The sequence below is a fragment of the Brachyhypopomus gauderio genome, chromosome 14, assembly GCF_052324685.1.
Source record: "Brachyhypopomus gauderio isolate BG-103 chromosome 14, BGAUD_0.2, whole genome shotgun sequence".
In the NCBI taxonomy this organism is placed as follows: Eukaryota; Metazoa; Chordata; class Actinopteri; order Gymnotiformes; family Hypopomidae; genus Brachyhypopomus; species Brachyhypopomus gauderio.
Genome location: NC_135224.1, coordinates 4,808,682 through 4,826,863, shown reverse-complemented (window position 1 = coordinate 4,826,863; position 18,182 = coordinate 4,808,682). Strand labels below are relative to the sequence as shown.

Genomic DNA, 18,182 nt, shown 5'->3' with positions numbered 1-18,182 from the left:
TCGGAACTGTGGTCTCGCAGGGAGCGGGTCACTTACCTTTCAGGGATCTTGGTTTCGCTTGCTTGCGGCGCGACATCCTACAGAAACCCGCAGAAGTCGCTCAGATCTGCTCTGATAAACTGCATTCAGTCTGAATATCCTGCAGAATTCTCACCGCCAACTAAGCCCGTTAAACATTACACATCAGTTCGTGGCGCTCAAATCACGCTTTCGGGGTTTTGAAGAGGGACGGGGTTTTTTGTAAAATCCAAATTTCAACAGCCTACCTATTTAGTACAAAAGTGTGAGAATGTAACTGGTAGATCCGTCGCGCGCGCGTCCATCTCCTCGCGCAACTAGCACGCGCCGAGAAACACGCGATTCCCAACAATTACACGATCTGCTCTTTTGCTTATGCCTTTAATCTTGCAATCGCGTGAGAAAGACATCAGCAAACGCCTGCTGCGAAGGAGCGAAAAAAAAACGGAACAAAAAAACCAAAAATAAAAAAACCGATGAAAAAAAAATCAAAATAAATACTTTTTCTTACATTGCCAAGTGCTAAAACTAATTGAGACTCTCCCTTTTCTCGCTCCCGTTGGCCGCTCGTTCAGCTACGGGACCGAGTCTACGTCTTAATTGCTGTTAAAAAAGAGGAGGAAGAGGCAGAGAGAAGATGTGAGCTCCCTCCTCATCACAAACCTGCGAGGTCTTGGACTGCGCTGTCGCTCCGGTAGTCCACATAATAATGGAAAATGGAAGCGAGGCCCCCAAAGCCATCAGGACGGCTCCAGAGGGGGGCCCCTACCCCGCGGGGACTCGCTCTGTACGTAATCACTGAGGAAATCATTGTCAGCCTGCCTGCACTCACACACTGACAGAGAGGCATGATTAAAATCCGCGGGGCTGCGGCAAAACGCGGACGCGTGGATTCGCGGGCGCCGGATCCGGAGCCGAGCGTCGAAGTCGGCGCGCTCGCGCCCGCCTCGCGCTCGCCCCGCGCGCGCGTCCGGGGCTGGTCGCGCGCTGCGCGTTTGGGCAGACGGACTGGTCCCCCTTCTGGTGGAAGAGACTCAGCGTGCAAAACTGTTTTCCGGAACCGTTTCACCTGTAAATGGTTCGGCACCGTGCGGCGTGGCTTTGCCTGCGTGGTAATGCAAGTTCGGAAATATCTTTAATGTGTAAATATTCGGTTAATATTATGGTTGTTTATTTGTTACACCTAAACAAACTGAGCTTGGCAGAAACGTAAATGAACTCACGCGCGTTGTTTTTTTTAAGGAATATGAAATGCTTCTTATTTTAGATAGCCTACATGTTTTAGATACAAAATTAGCCTTAATCTAATCTCGTGCTCAGATTAGTCAATATTTAAAGGGATGGACAGTAGGTATGTAAGCACTAATAACTATCAGTAACGTGCTTGTTAGTGTGCACTGAAATACTCACTGATAGGTTAGGAAGTATTAGGCAGCAACAGATTTATTAAGGTGATATAAATTTACTTTAACTGCGTGCACTGTCTCTCTGCACGCGCGCGCGCGCTACCACTGCGCGCTTCTGTGCATCGCGCGCTTTGATTAAACTCTTCATACACCCAGTGATAATACGACGAAGTGATAATACGACTGTCGTCTCGACTTTCCGCTGGATGCAAAGTTGTTTCAGAACTTTGTGGTAAGTCGGGATCTTTCATTAAGGCCCTCAACCCATTATAGAAAAAAATATTCAAACGTCATACACATAAATCGCACGTATAGCACGTGGACGTTTGATGTGTCACACAAGACATACGAATAAGATGTGTGTTGCGGAGATATTCACATCTGATTACTATACATCCTCGTTAAAATTTATTATTACACGAATTGTGCTATAAAAACCTAGAACTCTTCCAAAAATGTATGCCTACATCTTTAAATATGTGAAATCCACGCGACTCGTGTGTGAGAACCGTGGCGTGGGTTGAGGCGCGCGTGAGGCCAGCGGTGGTGCGCGTGGCGCCGGTATCCTAGATAAACTCCCGCTCAGCACACCTGTCCAGGCCTTACCCCGCACCTGCGTGAACATGAGACCCAGGCAAGCCCCCCCCATGGCGGGGCTCACACTCTTTACTCTCACCCCTGAGGACTGCCATATCACTCTCCCTTCACCCACATCTAAAGGTTATTGGAATAGGACCAGGGTTCAACCTAGATGACATCCGTTGTCTTGCTGCCCAAAGATTCCAGATATGAGTGAGAAATGGGTGATTTAGAGGGTCTGTGTGTTGGAAGTTTCATTTCGCAAGGGTTTTTTTTTTTAGAATTAAAGCAAAAAAGTGGTTTATGAGGTCAGTATAATTGTAAGAGACGTCAAAGTAAAGGTTTTGTCCTCCGTTTTGTCCGCCATCAGTGAGAAAAGAATGACAATTACTTTACAGGTAGACTTAATCAAGAGCTGTTATTTGAATAAAAGAAATCTACTGTATAGCCTTCCATGATTCATTGGAGATGTGTTTGACTTCCTCACTGTATATCTGGACCTTTATGTAAGCACACCCATTGTGGTCTTCAGGAATTAAGTTTGTAACACAAAATATTTTGTATTGTACAAAATTCTCCACTGAATTACTGAAGGGTGCACAAAGGCCATCAGGACATTCTGAGTGCATGAAATAACAAAAAAAAACCCCAAAAAACACAACCTGTGGGAATCCAAGACCACATTTTGACCCCAAATATTCTACCATTTAGCAGTGATGACCTCTTTAAAGGCACCTGGCTGAGGCAGTATCAGGGCATTGTCATTTTCTCTTTTTTATCACATTTTTAAAATATATTTTGAGCAGAGGAATTTTCATAATCATTTAATCATTTTATGCATACGCACATTTGCTCACTGGGTGTTAAATGCTATCAACAATCAGGCCAAAATCAGAACAACGGTCCCTTTTCATGCTGTGATATTTTGTTCCGTATTTCATTAGTTTATTTCCCGACATGGTAACCATTCTACAAGTTGTAATCGTGTGGTAATTTCTGGATTGGAAGAAGTAATATCCTGACTATATCTTTTCATTGTTTTGTCAACTGTCAGCTTACTTTATCTCAACCTGTTTTTTATGTGTAGAAAATTGCCTCTTGCGTTGCCTTCAGGGGTGTTTTTTTTTTAAAGACAGCTTAACTGGAAAGTTATGACCTACATTGTTGTCAGGATTTTTCACTTTATTGAATATAATCTCGCACCTATTTTCATAATACCCTTAAAACTTGACAGGCGCTCTCACACCTCAGTGTGAATTCCCTACTCACCATGTGACAAAAGAGGCAAATGGAGGAACATCACAGAAGAGCAAAGATTGATATGCTTTGCTTTATTGAGCCATTCAAAGTGGTTCCAGGATGTAAACATCTATTTGTAGCTCTGTTGCGCACTGTCGAGGGGTCTCGGTCGTCTCCCTCTTCAGAGTGAACTGGGCCCCAGTTCCCGACACGCTGTCAAGCAACTTCCCCCAGTCTGAGACACCTCAGCTCTTCGCCTCCGAGTCCCCGCTCCCAGACCCGGGCTCCCTGCTCCCCTTCATGCAAATCAACGAACAGACGAACGCAAAACAACCTGCACTTCCCCCGGCGTCGGGCGAGCTCACCGTGGGTTTCCGTCAGCCCCAGAGTTGGGAGAGCTCAGGCGCTGTTGAGAGGGCTACAGACGTCTGACGCCAGCCCTGATGATGGAGCCCTGACTGAGAGTCGAGGTGTTGACGTTTTTAGTGGCTGTGAAGACACACAGGACACGTCTACCCCTCTGGACATGGGTGGGAAAGAATGGAGCTTAGTGGAATTTTGTTTGGTGTGCTGTTTGATCCCACATACACACACAGAGATTCTGGGTTTATGCTTTGGTTGTTTGCTATATGTAAATCTTAGAAATGAAGAAAACATTAGCTATCGCCAAAGATCATTAGTCTGAATGGTGATTACTTTCAGTGCCTTTTGATCAGATCCGATCCAGTACGGATGAAGTTCTGTGGTTCCATCTGACTTGGTTATCTTGAAGTCGCATTATCACTCTGACACGTTTTCCCACACCGCCTTCTCCGAGCGCGGTTAATGTGTTCCTCCAAAACGAACCCGTTTCTCTCCAGAATAATGCTAGCTGAAGGCCCGGCGCAGACGCTCGCCGACGTGACCCTGACTTGCCCTCGCCACAACAACAACAAAAAAAAACACACAGCACATTTTATACTGCTTGCCAATTACACACATTCAATTGGGCCCAAGATGCAAACATGTACTTGCTAATACGCGAACACACACACATACCATCACGCACACACTCACACGCGCGCATGCACACTTGACTTCGCCTCATTAAAACTCATCTACTAGAACTTTGAGATGTGAACGTCTCCCAGGAGGAAAAGTTCTACATACATCTGCGGGAATTACCAATCTTTTTTTTTTTCCTCTCTCACGCTCGTAATTACAGCACCAGCATGGATGCTCGACCCTGAGAATAAGGCCTTCTCCTGAGGAGAGTCCCATGGCAACGGCAGACCTACCGTCCAGACCTCCGGGGGGGAGGGCAGACTGCCTCGTCTCTCCTCTCCGACGCCACCCACACCAGGCAGGAAGAGGTCGTCGGCGTGCCCCGCATCGCTGCTGGAGACCTCCCCAGAGACCCACCGCTCTGCTCACAAGCCAAAACCTCCTGATGCTTCACAGAGACAAAAGCAGCACTGGGAGAAAAAACACACACACACACACACAAGGGGAGGAAAACAAACCGTCAGACGCCGAAGGCTTGAAGGAGAACCAAGACACGGAGCCACAGAGCGAAGATCCTGAGTCTCTCTAACGAGCGCGGCGAAGAGGGCGGACGCTGAGCGTCTGTGTGGGGTTTTAATGTAGCGCTTTAACTAAGTTTCCCTTTTTTTTCTGCTCTGCCATGCCACACACACACTGGGTGTAAAGGATCTGGTTAAATTTATACCAAACACACATCGTCGGGCTGGGCTGTGATTCGCTAATCAGTTTCAACAGTTTTTTTTTACCCCTCAACTTCCAAATGGCTGAAAATCTTTAAAACAGGCTGGAGATGGTGTGGGTAAGATAGCTCGCTGGATAAGGGAGCTAATGTGTGCTCCCTCTGGCAGGATTGTAACTGTAGTTAATGGGCGTAAGACCGGCGGGGCGCTGAGACTTAGACTCAATCTGAAATGCCGTACTTAAACAGTACACACTAGATTTCAGTGCAGTACGTTCTGCTCATCCGTTAAAGTAGTAGGCCTATGTTCTTTCAGTAGGTGACTGGGCAGTACGCTACAACCTCAGACACACTACATCCACCATTTTACCTGTCATATAACATGGTCACATGATCATAGTTAAATACTCCAGTTGAATCATGGGATAGGACAGTGTGCTGCAATCGCGTGCTTCAAAATGGCTCCCGATTCAGTAAGCCATCCGGGTACTTTTCATTTACTGTTTAGTGCATACTATGTATTCAGACATACTACCCTTCGTCACATACTGTATAGGAGGGAAGTATTGCATTTTGGGCGGAGCCTAAGACTGCAATTAATGGGCGTGGCATCAGAACTGTGTTTGAGTGACAGTTATCAAAAAACTGTCCTCATTTGTTGAACATCATTCTTGTAAATACATGTAAATACACAGTGAAGTGGTGTGAGGTATTCAGTAGTGCTGTCTGAGGTCTTCAGTAGTGCTGTCTGAGGTCTTCAGTAGTGCTGTCTGAGGTCTTCAGTAGTGCTGTCTGAGGTCTTCAGTAGTCCTGTCTGAGGTCTTCAGTAGTGCTGTCTGAGGTCTTCAGTAGTGCTGTCTGAGGTCTTCAGTAGTGCTGTCTGAGGTCTTCAGTAGTGCTGTCTGAGGTCTTCAGTAGTCCTGTCTGAGGTCTTCAGTAGTCCTGTCTGAGGTCTTCAGTAGTGCTGTCTGAGGTCTTCAGTAGTCCTGTCTGTTGGATAATATATCTGAAACAAACACATCCATCCTGACTACACCAGAGCAAAGATCTTCAGATTATAATTGCTATCAGATTTTTTAAAAGCCCAGATATTATTGTTTTTGTTATTGTTGATGATGATGATGATGATAGTAATAACAAGCTTAATTTATATAGCACATTTTTAATGCAAGGTTTCCAAACTGCTTTACAAAAGGACACAATAATACAATATTATCCAAGGTTGAACATGGAGATTTGTTGTTCTTGCTGCTAGGGGACCTTATCAAATATGACAGACAGGGTTTGTATTTGTAATGGACAAAATTACAGTGCTTGACTCTTTGAAGTATTGGATTCTGTCCTAGATGGACATGTCACATGAGACTCTCACGCAACAAAACCCAGTGACGGGGGGGTTCTGGAGGCCCCTGCAGCGCACTGTGAATTTGTTATTAAAGTTCGTACATCATAATAGAGGTTGGGAGAGACACTCGGAGTGGAGAGGATCTGGCAACCTCATTTCACCATTGCTGTTATTGAGAAGATGCTCTAACCTTTCTTGTCCTTTGAAACACACCTCGTAGGTGTGCCCCTGCCTGGTCCTGGTAGTGACGCGTGCATCCTCCCCGGTGCTGTGGCTGGTTCTGGCCTCCGCCAGGCGTGACCTTCCAGCTGGATCCCTGCTCCTTCCAGCTTCCCCCCCCCCCCCCCCCCCCCCACACCGCTCTGATCCCACACTGGGTCGTTAGCGTGGCGGGTGTCATCAGACAGAGGGGCTTGGGCCAGTTCACTGAGAGATGGGGAGGGTGGGGGGAGAGAGAGAGAGAGGAGAGAGAGAGAGAGAGAGAGAGAGAGGGAGAGACAGGGAGAGGGAGAGAGAGAGAGAGAGAGAGAGAGGGAGAGGGAGAGAGAAAGAGAGAGGGAGAGAGAGGATGTAGGAGAGACAGAGAGAGAGGATGTAGGAGAGACAGGGAGAGAGAGAGAGGATGGAGTGGAAGAGATGGAGAGGGGAGAGAGACAGATGGGATGGAGTGGGAGAAGCAGTGAGAGAGAGAGACAGGGAGAGGGGAGGCAGAGGTACGACTGAGTGCGAGAGAGAGACAGATATGGAGGGAATGGGAAAATAAGAGTTAATGGAGAGAGAGATGGGGAGAGAGTGGGAGAGAGAGAGAGAGAGAGATGGAGTGGGTGTGGGAGAGGGAGAGATGGAGAGGGAGTGGGAGAGAGAGAGAGATGGAGTGGGTGTGGGGGGCTGGCATACCAGTGTCTGCTGTGCGGGTTGACATTCAGGGCTGGCTGATCTATGGGGGCAGGGAGACTGTGTCCTTGCTCAGGGTCCTCAGCAGGACGATCAGGGGATCTGGCACCTCCATCTTCTCTCACCTGGCGCCGCACTTCACTCTGTCCCAGCGCTCCACGCCCGTCACGGCCCACCATCTCCACCTGGCAGAGGAGGGCGGAGGGTGGACGGATTACTGCTTCGGGAGAGATGACCAGGTTATGGTCTTTGTCCACAGATAAAAACACTTTGAAGGAAGAAATCCAACAGTATCTCCATCACATCCTTCTACAACAACGTCACACTCACCTGGTCTACAACGTCACACTCACCTGATCTACAACGTTACACTCACCTGATCTCCAACAATGTTACACTCACCTGATCTACAACGTTACACACACCTGATCTCCAACAACATTACACTCACCTGATCTACGTTACACACACCTGATTTCCAACAATGTTACACTCACCTGATCAACAATGTTACACTCACCTGATCTCCAACGTTACACACACCTGGTCTACAACGTTACACACACCTGGTCTACAATGTTACACTCACCTGATCTACATTACACTCACCTGATCTCCAACAATGTTACACACACCTGATCTCCAACAATGTTACACACACCTGATCTCCAACAACGTTACACACACCTGATCTCCAACAACGTTACACTCACCTGATCTACAACAATGTTACACACACCTGATCTCCAACAACCTTACACACACCTGATCTCCAACAATGTTACACTCACCTGATCTACAACATTACACTCACCTGATCTCCAACAACCTTACACTCATCTGATCTACAACAATGTTACACACACCTGATCTCCAACAACATTACACTCACCTGATCTACAACATTGCACACACATGATCTCCAACAATGTTACACTCACCTGATCTACAACATTGCACACACATGATCTCCAACAACGTTACACACACCTGATCTCCAACAATTTTACACTCACCTGATCTCCAACGTTAAACTCACCTGATCTCCAACAATTTTACACTCACCTGATCTCCAACAACGTTAAACTCACCTGATCTCCAACGTTACACTCACCTGATCTCCAACAACATTACACTTACCTGATCTACAATGTTACGCACACCTGATCTACATTACACTCACCTGATCTCCAACGTTAAATTCACCTGATCTCTAACGTTACACACACCTGATCTCCAACATTACACACACCTGATCTCCAACATTACACTCACCTGATCTCCAACAACGTTACACACACCTGATCTCCAACAATGTTAAACTCACCTGATCTCCAACGACGTTACACACACCTGATCTCCAACATTACACTCACCTGATCTACAATGTTACGCACACCTGATCTACATTACACTCACCTGATCTCCAACGTTACTCACCTGATCTCCAACAACATTACACTCACCTGATCTACAACGTTACTCACCTGATCTACAACAATGTTACACTCAGCTGATCTACAACGTTACTCACCTGATCTACATTACACTCACCTGATCTACAATGTTACGCACACCTGATCTACATTACACTCACCTGATCTACAACGTTACTCACCTGATCTACAACAATGTTACACTCAGCTGATCTACAACGTTACTCACCTGATCTACGTTACTCACCTGATCTACGTTACTCACCTAATCTCCAACAATGTTACACTCACCTGATCTACGTTACTCACCTAATCTCCAACAATGTTACACTCACCTGATCTACGTTACTCACCTGATCTCCAACAATGTTACAATCACCTGATCTACAACCTTACACTCATCTGATGTCCAACATTACACTCATCTGATGTCCAACATTACACACACTTGATCTACGTCACACTCACCTGATCTACAACATTACACTAACCTGATCTCCAACATTAAACTCACCTGATCTCCACAAACATTGCATTCACCTGATCTACAACAACATTACACTCATCTGATGTCCAACGTTACATTAACCTGATCTACAATGTTACTGACCTGTTCTCCAACTTTACACTCACCTGAACTCCAACATTACACTCACCTGATCTCGAAGATTAAACTCACCTGATCTCCAACAACATTACACTCACCTGATCTACAACGTTACATTCATCTAATCTCCAACATTACACTTGTTATACTCACCTGATCTCCAACATTACACACACCTGATCTCCAACATTACACTGACTTGATCAAATAGTAGGGGCAGTCATGGTCCTGTGATAGGGAACTGGTCTTGTGACCGGAGGGTCATGGGTTTGATTCCCAGACCTGAGGCCATGACTGAGGTGCCCTTGAGCAAGGCACCTAACCCCTAACCCAGGCTAGAGCTGCCCACCGCTCTGGGCATGTGTGATCCACAGCCCTCTAGTAATCACTAGTGTGTGTGTGTTTGTGTGTGTGTTCTAATTGCACAGATGGGTAAAAGGACAAATTTTGATTGCGGTGAAAAATCACAATTGACAAATATGGCACGTTTTTTTTTAAAGAATGTGAACGTGAACAATAACACTGATTATGTCACATTTAGTGATGATGGTGATTTTGTGAGAGTGGGTCTAAATTTCAGTTCCTTCAATTCCAGTACCAAACATCTAACTCATCAGTGTGATCAGTCACCTCAGTGTAATACGGGCCTTTGCCATCTGACTCGTGGCGACTGGCGTTGTACAAACACAGACCAGCTTTGGCCTCTGGAGACACCCGTGTCCAAATATCTATTCCTCACTGGTAAGATTCAACAAAATGAATCAACAGTGTGTCCCCTGCACAATAAGACAACACATTCATATAAGCAGCAGCAGGCTGTGGTTTTGGGTGCTTTGAAGTAGCTAAAACTGAAGATTGGCGTTCATGTCTGACTGTTAGTTCAACGCTAGCATAGCTATGCATTTACGTATTTATTACAGCCTTAACAATAATAAATAGCATGTCACTTATTGCCAATTACGGAGGTGCTGCAGTCACGTAGGAAGGCAACCATTTCTAGTCGAAGTGGCCAAGATAATCTTGTTGTTAGTGGAGGAATAGTGAGGAAGGCATTAATGTTGTCCGCTGAAGTGAGATGGTAACCTTTACCATGACAAATACAGTTCCCAACACACTGGCCTAAAATAACAAACACAGTTCCCAACACACTGGCCTAAAATAACAAACACGTTCCCAACACACTGGTCTAAAATAACAAACACAGTTCCTAACACACTGGTCTAAAATAACAAACACATTCCCAACACACTGGTCTAAAATAACAAACACAGTTCCCAACACACTGGACTAAAATAACAAACACGTTCCCAACACACTGGTCTAAAATAACAAACACGTTCCCAACACACTGGTCTAAAATAACAAACACAGTTCCCAACACACTGGTCTAAAATAACAAACACAGTTCCCAACACACTGGTCTAAAATTACAAACACGTTCCCAACACACTGGCCTAAAATAACAAACACGTTCCCAACACACTGGTCTAAAATAACAAACACAGTTCCCAACACACTGGTCTAAAATAACAAACACAGTTCCCAACACACTGGTCTAAAATTACAAACACGTTCCCAACACACTGGTCTAAAATAAACACAGTTCCCAACACACTGGTCTTAAATAACAAACACAGTTCCCAACACACTGGTCTAAAATAACAAACACATCCCCAACACACTGGCCTAAAATAAAAAACACAGTTCCCAACACACTGGCCTAAAATAACAAACACGTTCCCAACACACTGGCCTAAAATAACAAACACGTTCCCAACACACTGGTCTAAAATAACAAACACAGTTCCCAACACACTGGTCTAAAATTACAAACACGTTCTCAACACACTGGTCTAAAATAAACACAGTTCCCAACACACTGGTCTAAAATAACAAACACGTTCCCAACACACTGGTCTAAAATAACAAACACAGTTCCAAACACACTGGCTCAAAATCACAAACACAGCTCCAAACACACTGGCCTCAAAGAACAAACACAGTTCCAAACACAGGGGCTCAAAATAACAAAACACAGTTCCAAACACAGTGGCCCAGAATAAACACAGTTCCAAACACAATGGCCTAAAATAACAAACACAGTGGTCCAAAATAACAAACACAGTTCCAAACACACTGGCCCAAAATAACAAACAATTCCAAACACAGTGGCTCAAAATAACAAACACAGTTCCAAACACAGTGGCCTAAAATAACAAACACAGTTCCAAACACTGGCCCAGAATAACAAACACAGTTCCAAACACTGGCCCAGAATAACAAACACAGTTACAAACACAGTGGCCCAAAATAACAAACACATTTCCAAACACAGTGGCCCAGAATAACAAACACAGGTCCAAACACAGTGGCCCAAAATAGCAAACACAGTGGCCCAGAATAACAAACACAGGTCCAAACACAGTGTCCCAAAATAACAAACACAGTTCCAAATACAGTGGCCCAGAATAACAAACAAAGTTCCAAACAGAGGCCTAAAATAACAAACACAGTCCCAAAAACAGGCACCTAAAATAACACACACAGTGCCAAACACAGAGGCCTAAAATAACACACACACAGTGCCAAACTCAGGCTAGGCCTGAACCACTATTGTTGTATGCTATTAGCTTCATGGAGTCAAAATAATAATAGGGCTTGTTTTTGTGGAAATATTAATAATAATTCTGTTAAACAGTCCTAAGCACAGCAGGTAGAAGGCTGTAGGACAGTACTGGTAAGTTCTAATATCTGCTGTCCTTCAGAGGCGTGTGTCGTCTAGGGACAGGGCAGTGTGGTTTCTCTTAGAGTTTCCCACCTGAAATTGTTCAGAACATATAAGACGCTGAACAACCACTAGACAATAGTCACATATTAAACTACATTTCCCCCATCTTGTCCAGTCTGTGTGTAAGCAGCTGGGCCTCGTCCTTCTGCTTTCAGTGTAGCTCTACGAGTGTGTGTGTGTGTTGTGTGTGTGTGTGTGTGTGTGTGGTGTGTGTGTGTGTGTGTGTGTGTGTGTGTGTGTGTGTGTGTGTGTGTGTGTGTGGAGAGGGCATTATGCCAGATCGTAAGAAAGCCCTGGTCCACTGTCTGGCCCCACACACATTAGTCATACCTTCCACTCTCACTCCCTCCTGCTTCCCTGACAACAGCACGAAGCCCTGCTCACCTCACGGCCTTCATCCCCTGCTCCCTCTCTCGCTCTCTCTCCATCACTCTCTCCTTCTCTCTCTCTCTCTTGCCCTCTCTCCCTGGACCACAGAGACTGTGTTAATTAAAGGAAAAGGTTAATGCTCTGGGGGTCCGGAGATCCTGCGTTCAGGGGGGACCCCTGGCATGTGCTGCCTAGTGTGCTCTCTCTCTCTCCTCTCTCTCTCTCTCTCTCTCTCTCCCCTTCTCCCCCCCTCCCTCTTCCCACCCCCCTCTCTGCAGACCTCCAGCTGTGAGCTGTGTGGTGGAACAGACTGGGATGGCAGACTCAGGACGGCGGCTTCCTGAAACCTGCACTCAATCACGCCTCTCCCGTGTCTTCCCTTCCAGCGCCCAAGTCATTACACTTAATTAAAGGCGAGGGAGCTGCCTTTACTCGAATGGTTTGAATAAAATCGACTGCTTAGAGGTATTTGAATTGCTCCAAGTTTAGCTGCTCAGTTGTGGATCTAATCAGCCCAGGACAAGTTACACAAACAGATTAATTTAGAGCAAATGAACCAACTCAAAGCAGTTTCTCTCATTTTTTGCTCAGCTTAATTTGTCGTGGTTTACCGAGGCCACGTGACGCTGAGCCGGAGCTGAAACCCAGCATGGCAGATGAACATTCTTCCACACGCACAGGGATGTGTGGGGCTTGGTCCACGCTGTCCAGACCCGACCGGACCGGACCCGACCGGACCGAGAGACTCGCTCATTAGAACAGCAGCTTCTTCACATCAGTGAGGCTTTCTGACAGCGTCCGGCTGCGGGGCCGGTCAACCAGGACAGAGAGGAAGAGAGGAAGAGCGATTGTAGAAGTGTAGAGAGCCACAGAGAGAGGGAGGGGAGAGAGAGAGAGAGAGAGAGAGAGAGGGAGAGGAGTGAGAGAGAGAGAGAGGGGAGAGAGAGGAGGGGAGAGAGAGGGAGAGAGGAGAGAGAGAGAGAGGGAGAGGGAGGGGAGAGAGAGAGAGACAGAGAGAGGGGGAGAGAGAGGGGAGGGGAGAGAGAGAGAGAGAGGAGGGGGAGAGAGAGAGAGAGAGAGAGAGAGAGAGGGAGAGAGAGGGGAGGGGAGAGAGAGAGAGAGAGAGAGGGGGAGAGAGAGGGAGAGAGGGGAGGGGAGAGAGAGAGGGGGGAGAGAGAGGGGAGGGGAGAGAGAGAGGGGGAGAGAGAGAGGGGAGGGGAGAGGGGGAGAGAGAGGGAGAGAGAGAGGGGAGGGGAGAGAGAGAGAGGGGGGAGAGAGGGGGAGAGAGAGAGGGGGGAGAGAGAGAGGAGAGGGGAGGAGAGAGGGAGAGAGAGAGGGGAGGGAGAGAGAGAGGGGAGGGGAGAGGAGAGAGAGAGAGGGAGAGAGAGAGGGGAGGGGAGAGAGAGAGAGAGGGGGAGAGAGAGAGAGGGGAGAGAGAGGAGAGAGAGGGGAGGAGAGAGAGGGGAGGGGAGAGGGAGAGAGAGAGAGGGGGAGAGAGAGGGGAGGGGAGAGAGAGAGAGAGGGGGAGAGGCGATGGGAGGGGAGAGAGAGAGCGAGAGGAGAGGGGGAGGAGAGAGACAACTCTTAGTTGACGTGGTCAGTGGTAGTTTGGTGTCAGGGTAAAGGCAAAACGGCTGCAGAAAATGCCTCACATACTGAGGTTGAAACAGACAACAGGTTTTCATGATGAAAGTGTGAAATGTGTGTAAGAGTAATACTCCTCAGTACTCCTCACACTGTGGTCTGATTACTGTCTGATAAAAATGGCTGAGAACTATTCTCTACTTTATTACTGTTAAATTTTTGTCGCTAAAATCTCAAAATGGGAAAAAAAATAAATAATCTAAATCTAGGGTTAAGAGACATTGGGCCCCGAGGTCATGAGTGCATTACCATTCACAGAGTTCTCTAAATGAATGAGATCCTATCATTAGGATCATTAGCATTAGTCCCTGTAAGACGAGAGTCAGACAACAGCACGGGGGGGTCGTGTGAGTGCTACCTGCCCAGGTGAAGGAAGGTAGATGAGAGGTGATATAACACACTGCTAAGGAAATGCTAGGAACGGAGGAGCAGTCATAACAAACTCACTGAACACACACTGAACACACACTCTACACACACTGAACACTCACTGAACACACAATGACACACACGGAACACTCTCTGAACACAATCAACAAACACACATTGACACACACTGAACACACAACACACACTGAACACTCACTGAACACACTCAACACACATTGACACACAAAACACACACTCAACAAACACTGACGGCTTTTACATTTCTCACAGAGTTTATCCTTTGGTAGCCGTGAAGGAATTACCGTGGAGAGGTCACGCTTAGGTCCACGGGCACCAAGACAGTGGTGGAGGTAGTTCAACACTGGTAGTACGTCTGGAGTAAGACCAGCAGGGTGGAAGTGTTCAACACTGGTAGTACGTCTGGAGTAAGACCAGCAGGGTGGAGGTGTTCAACACTGGTAGTACGTCTGGAGTAAGACCAGCAGGGTGGAGGTGTTCAACACTGGTAGTACGTCTGGAGTAAGACCAGCAGGGTGGAGGTGTTCAACACTGGTAGTACGTCTGGAGTAAGACCAGCAGGTGGTGAGGTGTTCAACACTGGTAGTACGTCTGGAGTAAGACCAGCAGGTTGGAGGTGTATCAACACTGGTAGTACGTCTGGAGTAAGACCAGCAGGGTGGAGGTGTTCAACACTGGTAGTACGTCTGGAGTAAGACCAGCAGGGTGGAGGTGTTCAACACTGGTAGTACGTCTGGAGTAAGACCAGCAGGGTGGAGGTGTTCAACACTGGTAGTACGTCTGGAGTAAGACCAGCAGGGTGGAGGTGTTCAACACTGGTAGTACGTCTGGAGTAAGACCAGCAGGTTGGAGGTGTTCAACACTGGTAGTACGTCTGGAGTAAGACCAGCAGGGTGGAGGTGTTCAACACTGGTAGTTACGTCTGGAGTAAGACCAGCAGGGTGGAGGTGTTCAACACTGGTAGTACGTCTGGAGTAAGACCCAGCAGGGTGGAGGTGTTCAACACTGGTAGTACGTCTGGAGTAAGACCAGCAGCGGTGGAGGTGATCAACACTGGTAGTACGTCTGGAGTAAGAACCAGCAGGGTGGAGGTGTTCAACACTGGTAGTACGTCTGGAGTAAGACCAGCAGGGTGGAGGTGTTCAACACTGGTAGTACGTCTGGAGTAAGACCAACAGGGTGGAGGTGTTCAACACTGGTAGTACGTCTGGAGTAAGACCAGCAGGGTGGAGGTGTTCAACACTGGTAGTACGTCTGGAGTAAGACCAGCAGGGTGGAAGTGTTCAACACTGGTAGTACGTCTGGAGTAAGACCAGCAGGGTGGAGGTGTGTTCAACACTGGTAGTACGTCTGGAGTAAGACCAGCAGGTTGGAGGTGTTCAACACTGGTAGTACGTCTGGAGTAAGACCAGCAGGGTGGAGGTGTTCAACACTGGTAGTACGTCTGGAGTAAGACCAGTAGGGTGGAGGTGTTCCAACACATGTTCAACGGAAAACACAAGCTATCAGAAAAATAAAGCGCGTCGGACCATTAACCTTTAATAGCTGCTAATGTAATTAGGGGTGTATTCAACTAAGGATTTTCATAGTCGAATCTAAATTAAATTATAATCCAATAATATAATAATTTATATTAAATTATATATATTTTTGCTGATGCTGGTCCAGCATGTCGCGTGCCAGTGATTATGCCTCGTGCCAATGGTGGCACGCATGCCATAGGTTGCCGACCCCTGCTGTAGACGGTCAACCAGTTTCAGCTGTGGAAAATTCAATTAAAACAGGCGAATACACCACAATTAAGCCAACTACAGGAAAGTCTGATGTATGGAAGTCATATTCCATTGTAATTAATGGAGAGGGAAATCGGCTTGTTGTGATTGATATCAGAAAGTGTTGGTGTACGTCACCTGACGGCATGTGTTTGGACTGTGGTAAGAAATGGGACAGCGCGATCCATCGCTATATTGCTGTTTTAATAAATACATAAGAAAATTTCAAGTACTAAATCTAATTAATTCAATTCATATTAGGATTGCGGGCGGGGGCGACAGAAATGTGTATGTGGCGGGGCGGGGTGTGGGATTAAAACAAGCGATTTTTTGGCCGGTTGCGGGCGGGGAGCGGGACTAAAACAAGCAGGTGCGGGCGGGAGCGGCATTTAAAAAAAGCAATCCCGCGCAGACCTCTAAAACTGCAGCAAAATAATCGATATTTTCGCCATGGTATCGATCCGATACCGATCCTCACCTTTGTATCGATACTATCGATATAAATATCGATCTGCCCACCCCTAACTATTGCAGGTCACCCCTAAATGTAATCACCATAACTTTTTTTTATTCACATTATTCACACAATTATGCTGTGAAGAAATCCTGTACATAACAGCGAACTGGTGATGAGTCAAAAATGAATGAAGGAATGGATAATTAAAGTAAAATAAAAAAAACTTTATCAAAAAAAAAATCTAACAGACTTGTTTACTGTTTGATAAGTGAGGCGACAAGTCGGACAAGCTCAGCGGTAAGAACATTAAATGTGAGTTTGCTATTTACATCTTTGATCTTAAATTCCATTTGAATTTAGGTTCCACCTAAAACTTATTTATTTATCAGCACATCATTAAAGTGTGTCTCCTGCTTTCCTGAAGCAGGATCAAACCGTTCACCATCACTAGTAAGATTTTTATACCTCTCCACAGGTTGCTGTGAACACACACTGTAAAGTGACTTGTTAGGACTGTATTCTGTCTCTAAAAGCACCATTCCATATATCGTAGTGCTATTAGCACCTGCTTGTCTCCCTGATCGGCTACAGATCTCCATCACATCCAGCGCTCTGCTCCCTCCATCAGGTGTAGCTGTGCCCCGGCCGCGGTGATGGAGTGCGCTCTTCGACTCCAATCTTAGAGGGAACAATGATGCATGTGACCGTGCTGTTTCCAGGGATCCACGCTTCACACAGGCAGGAAAACCAGCTTCTCCCTAGTCACATGACCTCTTTCGCAAAACTAGTGCAAGTCTCTTGTCAAGGGCCGAGCGCGGGGGTGTTCTTCAGAGGGGAGGGGGGGTGTGGGGGGCGTGGAGGGCGGGGGGAGATGCGCTCTCCCCGTGCTGAGACCATCGCTCCTGTCAACACGGCTGACATGAGAGGCTCAGGGAGCAAAGATGGGGAACTGGACACTGACCTACTTCCCTGCCCAATCCCCAGTTCCTCAAAGGAACTCTGCTTAGCAGATGACGTCTAGCTGCACTCTCTTACAGCCTGCCGTCACACACACACACACACACACACGCACACGCACACACACACACACCCACGCACACCCACACACATACACACCCACACACACACGCACACACACACATACACACACACATACACACACCCACACACACCCACACACACATACACACCCACACACACACACACACCCACACACACACACACACACACACACATGCACACACACACCCACACGCACACCCACACACACCCACACACACACGCACACATACACACCCACACACACACGCACACACACACATACACACACACATACACACACCCACACACACCCACACACACATACACACCCACACACACACACACACCCACACACACACACACATGCACACACACACCCACACGCACACCCACACACACACACACATGCACACACACACCCACACACACACACACACACGCACACCCACACAAATACATACACACACACACACACGC

The 18,182-nt window shown here is 46.9% G+C and overlaps 1 protein-coding gene and 1 long non-coding RNA gene across 13 annotated transcripts in view; both read right to left on the bottom strand.

Annotated features, from left to right (window-relative positions):
* Nucleotides 1–847, bottom strand: part of znf521 (zinc finger protein 521) — a 112,469-nt gene extending 111,622 nt beyond the window's left edge. For 3 of the 7 annotated variants that reach the window (XM_076972193.1, XM_076972194.1, XM_076972196.1), the window contains exon 1: nt 682–846. In XM_076972193.1, the coding sequence (XP_076828308.1) occupies nt 682–829 (148 nt within the window). In that variant the 5' untranslated portion in view covers nt 830–846. The other 4 variants (XM_076972198.1, XM_076972199.1, XM_076972197.1 and 1 more) reach the window with 3 other exon arrangements.
* A 2,491-nt stretch (nt 848–3,338) lies between these two features.
* LOC143475237 (uncharacterized) lies at nt 3,339–17,893 on the bottom strand. Of its 6 annotated transcripts, XR_013120964.1 has the most exons (9): nt 14,720–14,985; nt 12,995–13,185; nt 9,857–12,044; nt 7,187–7,368; nt 6,480–6,715; nt 5,636–5,950; nt 4,520–4,696; nt 3,939–4,158; nt 3,339–3,762 (listed from the first exon to the last, which is right to left on the bottom strand). It is a non-coding gene; the product is annotated as an uncharacterized LOC143475237 (long non-coding RNA). The 6 variants fall into 6 exon arrangements; XR_013120963.1 differs by lacking the exon at nt 14,720–14,985 and adding an exon at nt 17,230–17,893 and having other exon boundaries at nt 4,520–5,950; XR_013120962.1 differs by having other exon boundaries at nt 4,520–5,950; nt 14,686–14,985.
* Between the last annotated feature and the right edge of the window lie 289 nt (nt 17,894–18,182).